A 22,114-nucleotide genomic window follows, 5' to 3' on the forward strand; every position below is an offset into this window, starting at 1 on the left:
GGACCATAGCTTGATGTAATCGCAGGAGAACAGAGCAGTCTGCACCCCAGGCAGTGTGGCACAGACACCTAAGAACATTGAGATGGGACCAGCACGTCCTCTTCAGCTGGCGAAGATGAGGGAGCCATGTCAACGGGGCATCAAAGACCAGACCCAAGAAGCTATGGGTGTCCACTACCTCGAAGGACTGGCCATCGAGGAACAGTTCCAGATGGGGATGGGGCTGGACTGTACGGCGACGGCAGAAATGCATGACACATGTCTTGGCCGCCAAAAACTGAAAGCCATGGGAGAGAGCCCATGAGTGCGCCCGGCAGATTGCCCCCAGCAGACGGCGTTCTGCAGCGCCCATTATGGAGGAAGTGAGTTAGATACAAAAATCATCAGCATACAAAGAGGGGGACAATGTCGGTCCAAAAGCTGTCACCAGAACATTAATGATGATGAGAAAGAGAGGGACGCTCAGGACGGAACCCTGTGGAAACCCATTTTCTTGCCAATGTGGAGTGTCGTAGGAGCAGCCAACTTGGACGTGAAAAGAGTGACAAGAAAATAAGTTATTGATAAAAATGGGCAGAGCGCCACGAAGGCCCCACTCGTGAAGGGTGGTGAGGATGTGGTGGCGCCAGGTGGTGTCATAGGCTTTATGCAGAACAAAGAAGGAGGTGTTGCCGATGGGCAAAAGCCGACTGGATAGCAGACTCCAGGTGCACCAAGTTATCGACAGCGAAAATCACTTTGATTCGATGACAAAAGGTTGCGGGATTCAAGGATCCAAAACAGCCGCTGACTCACCATGCATTCTAGGTGCTTGCAGAGGGTCTCAGTAAGGCTAAATGGACGGTAGCTATCCAACTGAAGAGGCAGCTTCCACCCCAGGCTTCAACACAGGAACAACAATGCTTTCCTGCCACTGGGAAGGAAAGACTCCCTCACTCCACAGATGGTTGAAGAGGGTCAGTATACGACAGTGGCCAGCCACCGATAAGTGTTGGTGAATGGAGCATTATATGGCTCTGAGCAACGAGAAACAAAAGACAAAGGCAGTCGTTCTGAGTGCTCTTTCCGGAGAAGGAATGTGGGCGAATACTGAGCCAATGCCGAAGCTTGAACAAAGTGTTCAGCGAAATTTTCTGCTACAAAATCCGGATTGGTAAGGACAACTCCATGCACAGAAATTCCTGCAGCCCTGGTGGGAGGACGGTGGCCAAAAATTCGCCTGAGTTTCGCCCAGACTTGTGAAGAGGGGGTGTGGTCTGATGGCAGCTACGTATCGTTCCCACCAAATCCGTTTCTGAAATTTGATTAGGTAGCGGGCACGGACACGGAGTTGTTTAAATACCAGAAGAAGAGCAGTAGAAGGGTGCTGCTTTAAGTGTTGAAGAGCATGGCGGCGGTCTTTTATGGCTGCAGCAATTTCCGGAGTCCACCAATGGACCATCTTCCGGTGTGGGGAACCTGAGGAAGAAGGGATTGCTGTAACAGCTGCTGAAAGGATGGCAGCAGTCAAAGTCTGAGTAGATTCACCAACACTGTCGTGTGGCAATACAGGGAGGATGGGAGCAGAGGAGAAGGCACCGCAATCAGCCTTAGATATGGCCCACCTGGGCGGGTGACAGAGAAAGAGACACTGAAGGAAGGTCAAAACAATCGGATAATGGTCGCTGTCACATAAGTCATCGTGGACTCCCCACTGAATGGAGGGAATAAGACCAGGACTGCAGATGGAGAGGTCAGTGGTAGAGAAAATGCCATGCGTCACACTAAAGTGTGGGCATTAAAGTCCCCTAATAGCAGGAAGGGAGAAGGGAGTTGTTGAAGATAGGTGGTGAGGGCATGGCATGTGGGCAGCCTTTCAGGTGGGAGGCAGAGATTACAGATTTTGATTGGAGTGGCCAGATGGACACTGACTACAATGGCTCCCAGAGTGGTATGGAAGGGAACACGTTTACTAACAATGTCCTTGCAGACCAAAGTGCAAACACCACCACAGGCCCACAAAGGGCCAATTCAGTTCCGACAGAAAGCATGGAATCCACGAAGGGCGGGTGAGTAAGAATTGACAAAATGGGTCTCCTGGAGCGCAATACAAGCGGCAGAGTAGAAGGAAAGAAGGGGCTGCGACTCTGGAAGATGACGAAAATACCCATTACAATTCCACTGGAGGATTCTCAAGCCGGAGTCCAAAGGGGAAGTGCAGGGACCTGAGTTAGTCACGCCGCTGAGTCGCCATCCGTTACCGATAAGGATGGGGTAATATCCATACAGGTGGGGTCAGACTCTGTTGGTTCATTGACTGGAGGAGAGGAAGGCTGCACCTCAGGGGGTACCGGAGGGGCCTTGCCCTTGTTCTTGCGTTTCTGCTTGTTCCCTTGGGAAGGAAGAGAAGGGCAGACTTCTGCGAGGGTGGGCACGGCATTACACCAGGCAATCTTGGCGCCCACCAGCCGCGGATTGCACTGCCGATATGGAGCAAGAGATCGCCTTTCAGGGGGGTGCCGGGAAGAGGAGTCCTGGGAGGGAGCTCAAGTACCAGCGGCCACCGAAGGACGGGAGCACTTCTCTAGGGGAGGGAGGGGGAGCAGCACCTGAAGGGTTGGGTATGGGTACTGACAGCGAGGGGGAGGGGGAGTGGGAGAGGGAGACTGAAGGTATGGGGCGAATGGGGTGGGGCTGGGAAGAGGAGGGGGTAGGGGGGGGGAATGGAGGTAACAGAAGCAAAAGTAGAAGACATAGACACAGGATGGTGGAGCCAGTCATACTTTTGACGAGCCTCAGTGTAGGTGAGCCGATCTAGGGTTTTGTCCTCTTGAATCCTTCTTCCTTTCACAAACATCGGGCATACAGGTGAGCATGAAGAATGCTGCCCATGACAACTTACATACACTGGTGGGGGGGCACTCCCCTCATGGAGCGAGTACCCGCAGTCACCGCAGAGGGGATCAGTGGTGTAGTGGGAAGACGTGTCCAAACCGTAAGCATTTAAAGCATCTCATCAGTGGTGGAATATAAGGTTTTACATCACACCGATACACCATTACCTTGACCTTCTCTGGGAGGACATCCCCCTCGAAGGCCAGGATAAAGGCGCCCGTAGCGGTGCAATTGTTTAGAGGGCCTCACTGCACACGCCAACAAACCCCCCGCCACTCAAGGTTAGCACGGAGCTACTCGTCAGTTTGGAGAAGAAGATCTCAGAAAAAAATAGTGCCCTGTACTGAATTCAAAGATTGGTGGGGCGTGACGGAGACTGGGACGTCACCCAGACGGTCACAAGCACACAGGGCGTCACACTGGGCAGCAGAAGATGTCTTTATGAGCAAAGCACCAGACCGCATTTTACTCATCGATTCCACTTCGCCATACTTCAATTGTCTCCATGAAAAACAAAAGGCTTGGTCGTGGCAAAACTTCCGCCATCTGTCCTGGTACAAACCAAGTACCGAGGGGAAAGGTTTCAACCCAAGCTGACGAGCTTGACCCTCCTCCCACAGGGTGGCCAGGGAGGGGAAGGCCGAAGGATCAGAAGAAGGAGCGTCACGTCTGCTACCACTCTTAGAGACGGCCAGAAAATGGCCAGGATGGTGAAGCTTTTGTCGCTTCATGCGCAAGGCGTCTGTCCTAGTACCACCCACTCCGATCAGGGGCTCACCTCGTGGCCATCACCCAACCACAGCAAGGGCCGTCTGGCACAGCGGCCATTGCCGGAAGTTCTGGTGCCCCAAAGTGACGAGCAGCGACTCCTGGGCATACACGTAGCGTTAACAGCTCAGGTACTAGCAATGTGATCCCTGTGGTTTCAGAGGCTCAGCCAATCGAGCTCTTAACAGCCGCACCACACGGACTGGCTACCGTGCTGGTGACCTAGCAGGAGGGGGGCCAGGGTGCAAAGGGAAAGGGGAGGTGGGAGGAACCTGCACCATTGAAGTAGGTATGGAGTTCATCCCCAAATGGCTCACACTGAATGGAAAATTTGGGGAATCGAGATCAAACCTCAAGGGGATCAAAAACGCCGAAAAGGAGATGGAAATAGCAAAGTAAACAATAGCACAGGCCAAAACAAAGCCAGGAGGATAGCCAGGCCAACATAAAGAAGTCCACTAAGAGGGAAGAGAGGGGCCGGGACAAACGAGTAAGGATAGGGAGGGAGAGGAACAGGGATGGTAATGCAGCCTGGAGAGGAAAGGAGACTGCAATAACTCGGTGCTCCATGTGCGCCACACACGTACCCACAAAATGAGTGTGGACCCCCTGGGAGGACGACACAGTAGAACGAAAGCAAAAAATAAAAATAAAAATAAAAAAAACAAATAAAAAATAAAAAAAATAAAAAATAAAAAAGTTAACACAACTTCACATTTCACTATCAGACACTACGGAGATCATTTTTATAGTGAAGGTAGCAGTATCCAGCAATAACTAAGAGTGCCACAACTACGGTCCCGCATCCTTGACATCCATTTACTGTAAAATTTTAGAACATTTTCTGAGCTCAACTGGAATGAGGTATCTCGAACAGAACGACGTCCTCGGAAGATATAGATCACGTGGAAGCCAATTCAAGCTTTTCTCACATGATATCCGGAAAGAGATGAATCAATGCAGCAATGGAGGTTACAGTATTTCTCAAATTTCGAAAAGCCTTTGACTCAGTACCACACATACGTTTGTTATTGAAATTACGACCGTATTGGGTTTCAATCGAAATTTCTAACTGGATTGATGTTTCCTTGGTAGGGAAGACGCAACATATTACGATGGCACGCTGAAAAATAGTGTCTCCGAATTTTTTATGTAAAAATTCTTAAAGCTTTTTAAATAAATCGGACGTTATTAAAATCCTACATTTTTGTTCTTCACGTCTACATATTCGTAGCCCTCCGATCCTAGCTGTAGCGTGTAATATGGCAGTGTGTAACATAACTATGTCGTTGCGTGAGAAACAGCGTGCTGTAATCGAGTTTCGAGTTCGAACAGTTCATATACACGCGAAGCACCCTCTCCTTCACGGTGACAATTCCAGACGGCGCGCGAGCACTGAGACATCCGCAACTATCCGAAGCACTGGTTTCACTCTCATCGATCATCCTCCACACAATCCCAACTTGGCCCCATCAGATTTTCATGGGTTTCCAAAACTTAAAGAACACCTTCGGGAACTTCACTTTGACAGTCGATGAAGCGGTGCAAGCACACGTGAGGTTGCGGTTCCGTCAACAAAGTCAAACATGCTGCAGTGACGGTATCAACATACTGGTCTCACGTTGGGAGAAATGTGTTCGTCGCCAAGGTAACTATGTTCTAAAATAAATATGTAGACATGAAGAATAAAGATGTGGAATGTTAATAACATTAGTTTTATTTAAAAAGTTCTAAGAGTTTTCACATAAAAAATTCGGAGGCTCTACTTTTCAGCGCACCCTCGTGTCTCATGGAGAGTCAAAAATGTGTGTGAAACCTTATGGGACTTAACTGCTAAGGTCATCAGTCCTTAAGCCTACACACTACTTAACCTAAATTATCCTAAGGAGAAACACACACACCCATGCCCGAGGGAGGACTCGAACCTCCACCGGACCAGCCGCACAGTCCATGACTGCAGCGCATGAGACCGCTCGGCTAATCCCGCGCGGCTCTTATGGAGAGTCATCGACAGATGTAGAAATAACTTCAGGTATACCCCCATGGAAGTGTGTTGGGGCCCTTGCCGTTCATGTTATATATTAATGACCTTGCAGATAATATTAACTTCAGGCTTTTCGGAGATGATAGTTATGGATAATTAAGTACTATCTGAGAGAAGCTACGCAAATATCCACTCGGATCGTAATAAGATTTCAAAGTTCTACAAAGATTGCCAACTTGCTTCAAAGGTTTAGAAATATAAGCGGTTCCACTCTATAAAACGAAAAAAAACATAATATCTTAATGACTACAACATCAGTGAGTTACAGTTGGAATCGGTCAACTCATACAAATAGCTAGGTGTAATCATTTGAAGAGATATGAAATGGAACCATCACACAGGTTCAGTCATAGGTAAAGTGGGTGGCAGACTTCGGTTCGTTGGTAGAATACTATAGAAATGAAATCGGTCTACTGAGACTGCTTACATAGCACCTGTGCGATCCATTCTGTAATACTGCTCAAGCGTATGCAACTCAAACAAACTAGGAGTAACAGGAGATATTGAAAGTTAGAAAGAAGGGCAGCTCGAATGGTCATACTTTTGTTTGACATGTAGGATAACGTCACAGTGGCGCCGAACATACTAAAGTGGTAACCGCCTGGAGATATTCTGCGTCTATTCTACATTACTGGCCATTAATATTGCTACACCACGAAGATGACGTGCTACAGACGCGAAATTTAACCGACAGGAAAAAAGATGCTGTGATATGCAAAAGATTAGCTTCTCAGAGCATCCTTGCATAGCTTGCATTTATCGCGAATCTCTTGCCCAACGTAAAGTCCCGAGCAACTGGAAAAAAGCGCAGGTGACGCCTGTATATAAGAAGGGTAGAAGGACGGATCCTCAAAATTACTGACCAATATCCTTAACATCGGTTTGTTGCAGGATTCTCGAATATATTCTCAGTTCGAATATAATGAATTTCCTTGAGACAGAGAAGTTGCTGTCCATGCGTCAGCACGGCTTTAGAAAGCATCGCTCCTGCGAAACGCAACTCGCCCTTTTTCCACATGATATCTTGCGAACCGTCGATGAAGGGTATCAGACGGGTGCCATATTCCTTGACTTCCGGAAAGCGTTTGACTCGGTGCCCCACTGCAGACTTCTAACTAAGGTACGAGCATATGGGATTGGTTCCCAAATATGTTACTGGCTCGAAGACTTCTTAAGTAATAGAACCCAGTACGTTGTCCTCGATGGTGAGTGTTCATCGGAGGTGAGGGTATCATCTGGAGTGCCCCAGGGAAGTGTGGTGGGTCCGCTGTTGTTTTCTATCTACATAAATGATCTTTTGGATAGGGTGGATAGCAATGTGCGGCTGTTTGCTGATGATGTGGTGGTGTACGGGAAGGTGTCGTCGTTGAGTGACTGTAGGAGGATACAAGATGACTTGGACAGGATTTGTGATTGGTGTAAAGAATGGCAGCTAACTCTAAATATAGATAAATGTAAATTAATGCAGATGAATAGGAAAAAGAATCCTGTACTGTATGAATACTCCATTAGTAGTGTAGCGTTTGACACAGTCACGTCGATTAAATGTTTGGGCGTAACATTGCAGAGCGATATGAAGTGGGACAAGCATGTAATGGCAGTTGTGGGGAAGGCGGATAGTCGTCTTCGGTTCATTGGTAGAATTTTGGGAAGATGTGGTTCATCTGTAAAGGAGACCGCTTATAAAACACTAATATGACCTATTTTTGAGTACTGCTCGAGCGTTTGGGATCTCTATCAGGTCGGATTGATGGAGGACGTAGAAGCAATTCAGAGGTGGGCTGCTAGATTTGTTACTGGTAGGTTTGATCATCAAGCGAGTGTTACGGAAATGCTTCAGGAACTCGGGTGGGAGTCTCTAGAGGAAAGGAGGCGATCTTTTCGTGAATCGCTACTGAGGAAATTTAGAGAACCAGCATTTGAGGCTAGCTGCAGTACAATTTTACTGCCGCCAACTTACATTTCGCGGAAAGACCACAAAGAGAAGATAAGAGAGATTAGGGCTCGTACAGGGGCATATAGGCAGTTATTTTTCCCTCGTTCTGTTTGGGAGTGGAACAGGGAGAGAAGATGCTAGTTGTGGTAAGAGGTACTCTCCGCCACGCACCGTATGGTGGATTGCGGAGTATATATGTAGATGTAGAGCATTCACAAAAGGTTGGCGCCGGTGGCGACACCTGCAACGTGCTGACATGATGAAAGTTGCGGTTTATCGTATCGCGACATTGCTGCTAGCGTTGGTCGAGATCCAATGACTGTTAGCAGAATATGGAATCGGTGGGTTCAGGAGAGTAATACGGAACGCCGTGCTGGATTCCAACGGCCTCGTATCACTAGCAGTCGAGATGACAGGCATCTTATCCGCGTGGCTGTAACGGATCGTGCAGCCACGTCTCGATCGCCGAGTCAACAGGTGGGGACGTTTGCAAGACAACCATCTGCACGAACAGTTCGACGACGTTTGCAGCAGCATGGACTATCAGCTCGGAGACCATTGCTACGGTTACCCTTGACGCTGCATCAAAGACAGGAGCGCCTGCGATGGTGTACTCAAGGAGGAACCTGGATGCACGAATGGCAAAACGTCATTTTTTCGGATGAATCCAGGTTCTGTTTACAGCATCATGAAGGCCGCATCCGTGTTTGCCGACATCACGGTGAACGCACATTGGAAGCGTGTATTTGTCATCGCCATAGTGGCGTATCACCCATGGTGATGGTGTGGGGTGCCATCGGTTACACGTCTCGGTCACCTCTTGTTCGCATTGACGGCACTTTGAACAGTGGACGTTACATTTCAGATGTGTTACGACCCGTGGCTCTCCCCTTCATTCGATCCCTGCGAAACCCTACATTTCAGCAGGATAATGCACGACCGCATGTTGCAGGTCCTTTACGGCCCTTCCTGGATACAGAAAATGTTCGACTGCTGCTCTGGCCAGCACATTCTCCAGATCTCTCACCAACTGAAAACGTCTGGGCAATGGTGGCCGAGCAACTGGCTCGTCACAATACGCCAGTCACTACTCTTGATGAACTGTGGTGTCGTGTTGAAGCTGCATGGGTAGCTGTACCTGTACACGCCACCCAAGCTCTGTTTGACTCAATGCCCAGGTGTATCACGGCCGTTATTACAGCCAGAGGTGGTTGTTCTGGGTACTGATTTCTCAGGATCTATGCACCCAGTGTGAAAATGTAATCACATGTCAGTTCTAGTATATAATATATTTGTCCAATGAATACCTGTTTATCATCTGCATTTCTTCTTGGTGTAGCAATTTTAATGGCCAGTAGTGCACTTAGTGATTTCAAGAGCCAACTTCAAGTGATGAACCTGGGAATATATTACAGTCGCCAACACACAACGAGGTGACAAAAGTCATGGGATACCTCTTAATATCGTGTAGCATCTCCTTTTCCCCGGCTTAGCGCAGCAACTCGACATAGCATTGATTCAATTAGGTCGTTGGAAGACCCCTGCAGAAGTACTGAGACATGCTGCCTCTATGTACGCCTGTAATTGCGAAAGTGTTTCCGGTGCAGGTTTCTGTGCAGAAACTGACTTCTCGATTACGTCCCGTAAATGTTTGATGAGATTTATGTCGGGCGATCTTTGTGGCCAGATCATTCGCTCGAATTTCCCAGAATGTTCCTCAAACCAATCGCGAACAATTATGTCATCTACCCAACTTCCTTCGCTGTTTCGGTACATGAAGTCGATGAATGGATGCAAATGGTCTCCAAGTAGCCGAACGCAACCATTCCTAGTCAAGGATGGGTTCAGTTGGACCAGAGGTCACAGTCAAGTCCATGTAAACATAGCCCACGCCGTTATGGAACCACCACCAGCTTACACAGTGCCTTGTTGACAACTTGGATCAATGGCTTTGTGGGTCTACGCCACACTCGAACCCTACCATAAGGTCTTACCAACCGAAATCAGGACTCATCCGATCGATATAGTCATGATCCCAGGAGAGACACTGCAGGCAATGTGGTGCTATTAGCAAAGGCACTCGCGTCGATCGTCTGCTGTCGTAGACAATTAACACCAAATTTCGCCGCGCTGTCGTAATAGATTGTAAGAGGTCCATGACTAAGGAATTTATTGCTAGCGCACTCGAGCAGATGTAACTTCGATGGATTGCTCACGCGCTGCCTGTGGTATGTATGCTACAATATAATCGCAGACCAGAGAGCAGTGTCGGTTGTAGTAGTAGTAATAGTAGTAGTGGCTCGCAGTCGGGTGCTTGGGTCAGGTGGCTCTTAGAGAGCAGTTGTCAAGATGTATAGCTCACAGAGAGCACTTGTGTCCTGTATGGAATTACCAAGGCTGGTCGCGGAGAACGATGACGATGCCTGAGCGATGTAGTATAAGGTAAACCCAAAAATTATTATTTATAGCAACGCGCATATGTAATTTGTAACAACTGATTTTGTCAGTAATTAAAACTTCCGGGCTAAGAGCCCGTGGTCCAATAGTAGAAATACTTCTCAGTATAATAATGAGTTCTATGAACAAATTAATGGAGTGGCAATGGGTAGCCGTCTAAGTCCAGCCGTTGCTAATATTTTTATGGAATTTTTTGAACAGCAAGCACTGCAGTCAGCCAGAAAAAGGCCCTTGAAGTGGTATCGGTATGTGGACGACACTTTTGTCATATGGAATCACGGTGAAGAAGAACTGAACCGTTTTTTGAAGCATTTGAATAGCATCAATTCAAAAATACAATTCAATATGGAGACAGAAAGTAATGGACAGATAAATTTTTTGGACGTCTCAGTAATTAAACGAGCAGATGGGACTCTGGATCACGAAGTCTACAGAAAAGATACGCATACCGATCGTTATCTTCATAAGGATTCAAACCATCATCCCAGGCAGAAGAGAGGTATTATGAAGACATTGGTGGACAGGGCTAATAAAATATGTGAGCCAGCTTATTTGCAAGAGGAACTAAACCACTTGCGAACCGCTTTCCAGGAAAATGGGTACGCTGGCAAGGAGATAGATAGAGCACTCCATCCCAGAAGAAAAATGTCCGAAAACGTGCAACAACAACAACCATCGGTGGGGAAAGTTTTTCTTCCATTCATCCACAACATTACGGACCGTATCGGGAAAGTGCTGGCCAAGTTCAGAGTTGAAACAATCTTCAGACCCACCAAGAAGATTAGTGAATGCTTAAGATCGGCGAAAGATGCACGACACCCTCTAGCTACTCCTGGTGTCTATAAGATTCCGTGTAGTTGTGGGAAGGTTTACATTGGAACCACAAAAAGAAGTATCAATACTCGCCTAACTGAACATAAAAGGAACTGTCGACTGGGACACACGGACAAATCGGCTCTAGCGGAACATGTTTTTGAAATGGGTGACCATGAAATAAAATTTAGTAAGACGAGCGTGCTAGCTAAGACATCGCATTATTATGCACGTATGTATAGGGAGGCTGTAGAGATTTTTAAACACCACAATAATTTTAACAGGAAAGAAGAAGGCTTGAAGCTAGATAAGATATGGCGATCGACTCTGTACCAAAGATGTGATAATCGATTACCTTCGATCGAGAGTAATGACGCCAGCCAGAGGTAGTTTTACTGTTGACAACACGTGACGAATGGTGGCGCCCTCTACGCGCTCTATATAAACAGGACCTCCACGGCCTAGCAGCCAGTCGTAGACTCACCTCAGATGATGTTGCCCGCAGCTGGCAACGAAACGTCAGGGAGAAGTATTTCTACTATTGGACCACGGCCTCTTAGCCCGGAAGTTTTAATTACTGAAGACGCCGGCCGTGAAAGTCTACAAACTGATTTTGTGCTATTGTTATATCAAGTCCCACGTAAATGTTTTTTTTTAACTTTTAATACTAATCTTTCTTATAAAGATAAATTCTGACAATCATTCATCTGAATTTAAAGATTTTAGTAATTTCGCCTATCCATGGCCATCCCGATTATCGTAAAGAAAAATCAGTTGTTTCTTTCTGTACATGACAAATCTAGCGGCCAGCATTTGGACTGGGCTGTGCCAGCAAATTTTCTTATAGGAGCAGATATATACGCGTTATCCGGCGACTTCATTGAGGTAAGAATTTTCAATTTATTCAGAATGATTTTTCAGGGCCATGACACAGCATTGCTGACGTCCAGATTTACCAGTTTAGGTTCACAGTCAGTTAATTATTGACATGTTATATATGAGTCACATTTTCATTGGGAGGTTAGTCACGTTTTATTTCGAGGTTACGGAATTAAACTGTTGGGAGGTTACAAGGTACATTCGTCGCACGTCCCACATTGATTTTTGCAGTTATTTCGCGCAGTGTTGCTTGTCTGTTAGCACTGACAACTGTTAGGGCGTAAAGTCAAGCGCTGGCACGCCAGTCGGGAAGGACAGCAAAGAGATGGCTGTGAGAAGAAGTCAGCCAATAGCACACTGACGGGACCTCCCTCCAGGACGACAACGCGACTGCAGCGACCCCTAGGTGAAGAGCGACGGTTCAATAGCAGCTTCAAGACTAGTGACTTCAACAGCAGCGTCAACGCTAGATACTTTGCTTGTACTCTCTATGTAGCACGGGATTGTTTATACTGAAGAAGATTATTAATTTTGTATGTCGTCCTTGTTTGCGACACACCTGTGTAATTGCAAAAGTTGAGTACTGCGATTTTCTTTTCGTAATAAAACTCATTAAAACGATTGGTTTGATTGTCTAGCCATCCGACTGTGCAGGCTTCCTAGACACCACAACAACTCTGCGCAAAGGTCGCTGCTCTCGGTCGTTAAGTGAAGGCAGTCGGCCACCACGTTGCCAGTGGTGACAGGTAATGCGTGAAGGCTGGCATTCTCGGCACACTATCGACATTCTGGATCTTGGAACATTGAACTCCCTAACGATATCTGAAATGGAATGTCCCATACCTCTAGCTCAGACTACCATTCCGCGCTGAAAGTCTGTTAACTCCCGTCATGCGGAATAACGACACCGGAAACCTTTTTCACGTGTATCATCTGACTACAAATGGCAGCTCAGCCAATGCCCTTTTATACCTTGTGTGCACGATACTACCGCCATCTGTAATGTGCACATCGCTATCCAAAATTCAATATATTCTACCGTAAGTCTCAATATTTGAGTGTTGCCTTCCTGAAACGTTATCCATAAAAGCCATTACAAAGTCAAGTAAGCAATGGATTACTAAGGGAATCAAGATAACGTGTAATAAGAAGAGGGAAATACAGGGTGGTTCAAAAAGAATACCACAACTTTAAAAATGTGTATTTAATGAAAGCAACATAATATAACCTTCTGTTATACATCATTACAAAGAGTATTTAAAAAGGTTTTTTTTTCACTCAAAAACAAGTTCAGAGATGTTCAATATGGCCCCCTCCAGACACACGAGCAATATCAACCCGATACTCCAACTCGTTCCACACTCTCTGTAGCATATCAGGCGTAACAGTTTGGATAGCTGCTGTTATTTCTCGTTTCAAATCATCAATGGTGGCTGGGAGAGGTGGCCGAAACACCATATCCTTAACATACCCCCATAAGAAAAAATCGCAGGGGGTAAGATCAGGGCTTCTTGGAGGCCAGTGATGAAGTGCTCTGTCACGGGCTGCCTGGTGGCCGATCCATCGCCTCGGGTAGTTGACGTTCAGGTAGTTACGGACAGATAAGTGCTAATGTGGTGGCGTTCCATCCTGCTGAAATATGAATTGTTGTGCTTCTTGTTCGAGCTGAGGGAACAGCCAATTCTCTAACATCTCCAGATACTGTAGTCCAGTTACAGTAGCACCTTCGAAGAAAAAGGGACCAAAAACTTTATTGGCTGAAATGGCACAGAAAACGTTCACCTTAGGCGAGTCACGTTCATACTGAGTTGTTTCCCGCGGATTTCGGTCGAAATGCACGCTGAACAACTGTCGTCGATTCACTTCTGCCGTACTCAATAACACAAAAAGCTTTCTGTTGAGCGGTCGCCATCTTAGCATCAACTGACGCTGACGCCTAGTCAACAGCGCCTCAAGCGAACAAATGTACAACTAAATGAAACTTTATAGCTCCCTTAATTCGCCGACAGATAGTGCTTAGCTCTGCCTTTTGTCGTTGCAGAGTTTTAAATTCCTAAAGTTGTGGTATTCTTTTTGAATCACCCTGTATATGGACAGGCCAGAATAAGCCAGGATCCGACGATACTTGCTTACTGCAAAAGATACTGTAATGTTTTAAGGAAGGTCGTTTAGAAATCGAAAAGAAATTAATAATGCGGATAATAACATTAAAACTATATGGAATACTGAAACTTCCTGGCAGATTAAAACTGTGTTCCGGACCGAGACTCGAACTCGGGACCTTTGCCTTTCGCGGGCAAGTCCTCTGCCAACTGAGCTACCCAAGCACGACTCACGCCCCCTCCTGACAGCTTTACTTCTGCCAGTACCTCGTCTCCAATATTGAATATTGTCAAACAGGAGAGGGGGCAGTCTGACAGTGCACAGCATACCATAGCAATAAAGCTAAATGATGATGTTGTGAGTCATAATTCACATGTTGCAAGTACTTTAAACAATCATTTCCTGACTGTAGCTGCAAGAATAGGGTTAAAGGGTTCAGTTGAAGAAGCAAAAAAATATGTTAAAAATGTCATTCCCCAGGATTTTGGGCCTTAAAAAATAGCACCAACATCCTCCACTGAAATTAAGGGAATTATAAATAGACTGAAAAACAAGAGCTCACGTGGTGGTGATGGAGTCCCTAACAGAATTTTGAAGTGTTGTTCTAATTTAATAAGTGGAGACCTTAGTGATGTATGTAATGCTTCGCTGGCACAGGGAATTTTTCCAGACAGATTAAAATACGCAACTGTCAAACCTCTTCATAAGAAAGGGGACAAGAGTGACTTAAATAATTAAAGACCAATCTCATTGCTGACTTCGTGTTCTAAGATATTCGAAAAAGTTATGTATTCAAGAGTATTCAAAATAATTTACTTAGCATGTCACAGTTCGGATTCCAGAAGGGTTATTCAACTGAGAATGCTATCTACACATTTACTCATCAAATTGTACAAGCCCTAAATAACAAATTATCTCCAGTTGGTATTTTTTGTGATCTTTCCAATGCATGTGGATCATGTCACACTCTTAGAAAAACTCAGGTTTTGTGGAATTGAAGGCTACACACACAGCTGGTTTGAACCATACTTAATAAATAGAAAGCAAAACGTTGTGCTGAATAACACAAATAATATTGGAAGGGTGGTAAATTCTAGTGAATGGGGAGATCACAAAGGGAGTCCCACAGGGTTCAATTTTCAGTCCTCTGCTGTTCCTTATTCATTTAAATGACATCTCACTTAACGTTCAGCAAGCAGAACTAGTACTTTTTGCAGATGGCACGAGTGTTATAACAAATCCCATTCCAGAAAAAGCAGCTGAAGATATTGTTAAGGATGTCTTTCAAAGAGTAATTAAGTGGTTCTCAGAAAATGGACTCTCCCTTAATTTTGAAAGAAACTCATTATGTCCAATTCTGTACACTGAATAGAGTCATACCGACAATTGATGTAGCATATGAACAGGACTCAGTTAACAGGGTAGATTTCTCCAAATTTTTGGGTGTTCACATTGATGACAACTTGAACTAGAAGAAGCATATTACTGGACTTCTTAAACAATTAAGTTCAGGTTCTTTCGCTCTTCTTATAATCGCTAGTGTTGGTAATAAGTACATCAGCCTCCTAACGTACTTTGCATATTTCCACTAAATAATATCTTATGGAATAGTTTTCTTGGGTAACTCACCACTTAGACATAAAGTATTGATTGCACAAAAGAGAGCAGTGAGAATAATTAGTGGTGTTCACCCAAGAACGTCATGTAGGCACTTATTCGAGGAGTTAGGTATTTTAACTGCACCATCAGAGTACATATATTCCCTAATGAAATTCGTCATAAATAATCCATCTGCATTTGCGAAGAACAGTGATGTTCATACGTACAACACTAGAGGGAAAATGACCTTTCCTATCAGTTATTGAAGCTGTCAGTTGCTCAAAAAGGAGTACATTATTCAGCAACAAAAATCTTTCATCATTTGCCCAACAACATTAAGTGTCTGGCAGGTAGCAGATCAAGTTTTAAACTTAGCATAAAATTATTTCGTTTGGATATCTCCTTCTATTCCATGGACAAGTTTCTGTTTCAGAACAGGTAAGAAAAAAAAATTGTACCTCTAAATGTAGTTGCATATGCATAACTAAAAATAATATTAGCACTATATATATATATATATATATATATATATATATATATATAGACACACAGGGTGTTACAAAAAGGTACGGCCAAACTTTCAGGAAACATTCCTCACACACAAAGAAAGAAAATATGTTATGTGGACATGTGTCCGGAAATGCTTACTTTCCATGTTAGAGCTCATTTTATTACTTCTCTGCATATCACATTAATCATGGAATGGAAACACACAGCAACAGAACGTACCAGCGTGACTTCAAACACTTTGTTACAGGAAATGTTCAAAATGTTCTCCGTTAGCGAGGATACATGCATCCACCCTCCGTCGCATGGAATCCCTGGATAATGGCGTATTGTATCACAGCCGTCCACAATACGAGCACGAAGAGTCTCTACATTTGGTACCGGGGTTGCGTAGACAAGAGCTTTCAAATGTCCCCATAAATGAAAGTCAAGAGGGTTGAGGTCAGGAGAGCGTGGAGGCCATGGAATTGGTCCGCCTCTACCAATCCATCGGTCACAGAATCTGTTGTTGAGAAGCGTACGAACACTTCGACTGAAATGTGCAGGAGCTCCATCGTGCATGAACCACATGTTGTGTCGTACTTGTAAAGGCACATGTTCTAGCAGCACAGGTAGAGTATCCCGTATGAAATCATGATAACGTGCTCCATTGAGCGTAGGTGGAAGAACATGGAGCCCAATCAAGACGTACTGATGTGCTTGATGCTAGTACTGTAGAGCAATGAGTCGCATGTCAACACAAGCACCGAAGTCAACATTACCTTCCTTCAATTGGGCCAACTGGCGGTGAATCGAGGAAGTACAGTACATACTGACGAAACTAAAATGAGCTGTAACATGGAAATTAAGCGTTTCCGGACACATGTCCACATAACATCTTTTCTTTATTTGTGTGTGAGGAATGTTTCCTGAAAGTTTGGCCGTACCTTTTTGTAACACCCTATATATCTTGTAATGTGACTTGTTCCACATCATATCGATAAAATAATCGTGGAAATGATCTACGGAACATGACATAACTAAACTAAACCATGACTTTTGTCACCTCATTGTATGGCTGCTGTAGGGATCGTAAAGACTAGTCAATTCTAATTATAGCGCGCACAGAGGCCTTTAAGCAGTCATTCTCTCCCACTGCATAAGTGAATAGAAAGTTAAACATCTCCAGTAACTTGTAAAATGGGAAGTGCCCTCTGCCATGCACTTCACAGTGGTTTGCAGAATACGGATATAGAGAAGCTGTCTGAACAAGAGCGCAGCAGGATGCAAAAGAGACACGAGTGTGTTACTTTCTCGAGAAACTTGTGAACTGGCTAGGTCAGAAAGTTGGCGACTTTGGAAGCTTACCCTGGGCTCAGCTGTGTCTTCAGTACCACCAGGAGTGAGCAGTCCTCTGGGAGAGGGCGGCGACGGCGACTGTGGACAGCTGCCAATGATTGTAACCAGCGACTCTGCGAAAGTCGACGAGCTCCACAGTTCTTTAACAATGGTTGCGAACTCGTCGTGCTTCCCGCTGCCCAGGAGAATTTCGCTGGAAAAGTTCCATGAAGACCACTCTGGCACCTCTGCTTCGGCGTACACAGTTTCAGGTGCGTCCGAGTTGAACTGACCTAGTGTAAGGAAGTCTTCACTGGCGCTGTAGAGCAGGAGCCATATACTCGTTGTTGAAGGAATAAGAAGTGTTAAAAGCCTTGCAAAGTCCCTATTTGCAGTCACGTTGGTAAGTTCTTCTTTCACCTCTTTTTTTATTCCTTCGTAGTGTGGAAAATTTTCATAACACAGTTGGGAAGACTCCCAATCCGCCGTTGTATCTTCGGATCCGCTTCGACGGTTCTTCGGCATCCCTGTAAAGACAGAGCACTTATCAGCACACGTTTCAGTAGCGCATTCTGTATGCAGCGTCGCTTGGGGAACTAAGCTGGCCAGGATAACACGCCAAGTGCCATAACCCGATTTCCCTGAAACTTCACTGGAAGAGTCAAAATAAATTTGTGTCTGGGCTTTCGAAGTACTTTAAATGCCTTTCAAATTCTGAAGGTGGCAGGTGTAAAATAAAGGGAGCGAAAGACTATTTACAATTTGTACAGAAACCAGATGGCAGTTATACGAGTCAAGGTGCATGAAAGAGAAGCAGTGGTTTGTGAAGGGAGTGAGACAGGGTTGCAGCCTATCCCCGACGTTATTCAATCTGTATACTGAGCAAGCAGTAAAGGAAACAAAAGAAAAATTTGGAGTAGGAATTAAAATCCATGGCGAAGAAATAAAAACTTTGAGGTTTGCCGATGACATTGTAATTCTGTCAGAGACAGCATAGGCCTTGGAAGGGCAGTTGAACGGAATGGACAGTGTCTTGAAAGCAGGATATAAGATGAACATCAACAAGAGTTAAACAAGGATAATGGAATGTAGACGAATTAAATCAGATGATGCTGAGGGAAATGAGACACTGAAAGTAGTAGATCAGTTCTGCTATTTGGGGAGCAAAATAACTGATGATGGTCGAAGTAGGAAGGATATAAAATGCAGACTGGCTATGGCAAGGAAAGAGTTTCTGAAGAAGAGGAATTTGTTAACATCGAGTATAGATTTAAGTGTCAGCATGTCTTTACTGAAAGTATTTGTATGGAGTGTAGCCATGTATGGAAGTGAAACATGGACGATAATTAGTTTAGACAAGAAGAGAATAGAAGCTTTCGAAATGTGGTGCAACAGAAGAATGCTGAAGATCAGATGGGTAGATCACGTAATTAATGAGGAGCGTCCGAGCGGTTCTAGGCGCTACAGTCTGGAACTGCGCGACCGCTACGATGGTTCAAATGGCTCTGAGCACTATGCGACTTAACTGCTGAGGTCGCCTAGAACTTAGAACTAATTAAACCTAACTAACCTAAGGACATCAGACTGCAGCGCATGGAACTGAGCTACCGCTACGGTCGCAGGTTCGAATCCTGCCTCGGACATGGATGTGTGTGATGTTCTTAGGTTAGTTAGGTTTAAGTAGTTCCAAGTTCTAGGGGACTGATGACCTCAGAAGTTAAGTCCCATAGTGCTCAGAGCCAACTAATGAGGAGGTATTGAACAGAATTGGGGAGGAGAGGAATTTGTGGAACAAGTTGATCAGAAGAAGGGATCGGTTGATAGGACATGTTCTGAGGCATCAAGGGATCACCAATTTAGTACTGGAGGGAAGCGTGGAGGGTAAAAATCGTAGAGGGAGACCAAGAGATGAATACACTAAACAGATTCAGAAGGATGTAGGTTGCAGTAGGTATTGGGAGATGAAGAAGTTTGCACAGGATAGAGTAGCATAGAGAGCTACATCAAACCAGTCTCTGGACTGAAGACCACAACAACAACACTCTCAGCCGAAATGGCGGGATATTGGCTAATGTGGCGGTCTCTCAGTTTCACGTCCGGTGTTCGAAAGCTGTTTATCAGTTTTATTTATTTAATTTTTTCATTTATCTAGTCATGTCCGTAGAGGGTTACTACACGAAACTTGCTTATCAAGATAAGAGGTACAAGGCTGTTATCGTAATCGTAAAATTACAATTGGGTTTCACAATAAGTGTCATACATTTATTATACAATATACGTTTGTACGGTGTTTTCAGGGCTTAAATCTTTTTTTTTTTTTAATTCTTATGTTATGATATTTCATTCTTATATCAATCATTATATCAATTCTTATGTTTGATTCTTAAGCATATTCAACATGTGAAGATTTGGTGCATTCCCCTGGAAGTTACTGATTGTAGGAACATTCGGAATGTAGAAATTATGAACGGCACGAGCCCTGTGTGTAGGCAGTGTAAGCAGTGTATAAAGCTCCATCCATCTTCTCAGCCACGAAAGATACAGAAGATGCCATTAGCACATTCTATGATATGAGGTGGTACTACATTGCACAGTGTTTCATTGTTGTTCAAATTTATATTAGTAAGATGTGGAGCAGAATTCTTATTCTTTCAATGCAATTGAATGCTAAGATTTGGCGTATTACAATCAGTTTAAGAACATAATTTGCAATGTGCTAATATATCAATATTGTACAATTTTTGTGTGGAAATAACAGTGATTTTATGATGAGATCTTCTCATTAACAATGTCGACTTACAGGAAATGTTCCAACAAGTCTCATACTCAGATGCAGATAAAGAGCAGGCAACTTGCCAAAATATGGCTACAATGTAATACAATACCTCAACTGATAAACTGACAAGCACCCCATGAAGCATTTAATTTGCTATGGTACAAAGGAGCCCTTATGATAGTAGGGGGGGAGAGGCTATATCTGGGGGGAGGGGGGTATGGAGTATTTTTAATATTTTGGAAGATGAATGGTGACTTGTAAATAGCCATAAAAAATTCCAGTTCTGACTCTGTTAAAAACCTGCAGAATAACAACTTTTAAATTATTTTCTTGAGACAGAAACATCTGACTACACTATTTTTTTCCTACAATGAGAGCTGGAGGACGGAGAGGGTGGCCTTGCACCCTGGACCTGGGTGCCATTAGGATGGCTTGTATGCCCCAAAGATACATGTAGCCAAGGGCTCCATACTCTGGGGCAAGAGGCGAGCAACCTCCCCCCCCCCCCCCCCCCGCCCATCTGCCCACCCTCAACTCTCAGGAAAGGAAACAATAAAGCGTTATCAGGTGTTTTTCTTTCAAGAAACTGATTTAGAAGTTGGTATTATGCAGGTTTTTCCCACGTCAGAAATGGAACTTTTTTATGGCTACTTACAAGTCACCATTTGCCTTCCAAAATATTAAAAATACTCCATATCTCCAGGTCTAGTCCCCTTTATCCCCCTCCCACAGACTATTGTAAGGGCATCCTTGCAAGTAGCCTACACCCCATAGGTGTAATCACAACAGACTGGCCTAACTGTGCAGAGGCCAGGTTAACCTGTGGTTCCCGAAGAGGCAGCAGCCTTTCCAGTAGTTGCAGATACAACAGTCTGGATGATTAACTGGTCTGGCCTTGTAATCCTTATCCAAAGTGACCTTGAGATTCCAAATGATAGAAAGCAAGGGAAAACTATAGCCATTACTTTTTCTGAGGGCATGCAGCCCTATTGTATAGCTGAATAATGAGGGCAGCAACAGAAAAAATATTCTGGAGGTAAAACTGACCCCATTCAGATCTTCGAGTGGGGAAACTCAGGACATCATCATCAGGAAAAACAAAACTGACCTTTCGTGAGTCAGAGCAAGTAATGCTAGATTCCTTAATCTGATAGGTAGAGGAGTGAATTTAAAAAGGGGAATGGATAGATTGAAGTTAGATACAGTGGGAATTAGTGTAGGCATGGCCAGAACAACAGGAATTCTTGTCAGGTGAGTTCAGAAGTATAACTACAAAATCAAATAAGGGTAGTGAAGGGGTATGTCTGATAAAGAATAAGAAAATTGGAATGCGGGTAATCTGCTATGAACACCATACCAAACACATTATTCTAGCCAAGACAGACACCAAGTGTTGCGAGTGCAACAGCAGGTTCATTGGCCGCAATCAGTGTGACCAATGCACGACCTAATTAATTGTTGGCTTGATTCTTTTTCAAGAGATGATGTCTGTCATGTACTGTCATTTTAAAGCTGATGCATTTAAGGCAGAACGAATCTTGAAACATTTTTTTAGAAAATAATCAAGTCAGAAAAATATAAATTATAAATAAATAAGACAATGATGAGTTAAATCCATAGAATTAAATATGTAGGTGAAACAAGAGAGTTATATTTTAAATGAAACAAATCTTTATTACAAAATTCATATTTAAGACACTGATGGCCTTACATGGACTGTGGATTCAAATGAAAAACAATTAAATAATAATTATGTAGTATGTAGTGTGAAGCACTAGTGCGAGCACATGTAGTTCCTTACTCTCAACTGGGATGTAAACTCACATTTGCTACTTACTGAAAAGAAGAGAAATCAAGTGTCTTATTTACAGTAAGTAGCAACCTGTCTTTTCCTACGTTTTTGATATTCCTACTTGGAGCTTCCATTGTTTGATAAACTAACGTTTGTTATTCTGAGTACCCACTACAGAAGGCATGCAATATCTGTTCCAAAGACAAGTGAATGACATATTAAATATTTTTCTGTTTTCTCTGCACATCG

General features: G+C 44.3%; 1 protein-coding gene across 2 annotated transcripts in view; it reads right to left on the reverse strand.

Annotated features, from left to right (window-relative positions):
* LOC126237449 (uncharacterized) overlaps nucleotides 1–22,114 on the reverse strand; it is a 220,409-nt gene that overhangs the window by 101,555 nt on the left and 96,740 nt on the right. For both annotated transcript variants that reach the window (XM_049947580.1, XM_049947581.1), the window contains exon 2: nucleotides 17,328–17,824. In XM_049947580.1, the coding sequence (XP_049803537.1) occupies nucleotides 17,328–17,822 (495 nt within the window). In that variant the 5' untranslated portion in view covers nucleotides 17,823–17,824. The remainder of the gene's footprint in view (nucleotides 1–17,327; nucleotides 17,825–22,114) is intronic.

Source organism: Schistocerca nitens, chromosome 2 (genome assembly GCF_023898315.1).
Source record: "Schistocerca nitens isolate TAMUIC-IGC-003100 chromosome 2, iqSchNite1.1, whole genome shotgun sequence".
NCBI classification, from domain to species: domain Eukaryota; kingdom Metazoa; phylum Arthropoda; class Insecta; order Orthoptera; family Acrididae; genus Schistocerca; species Schistocerca nitens.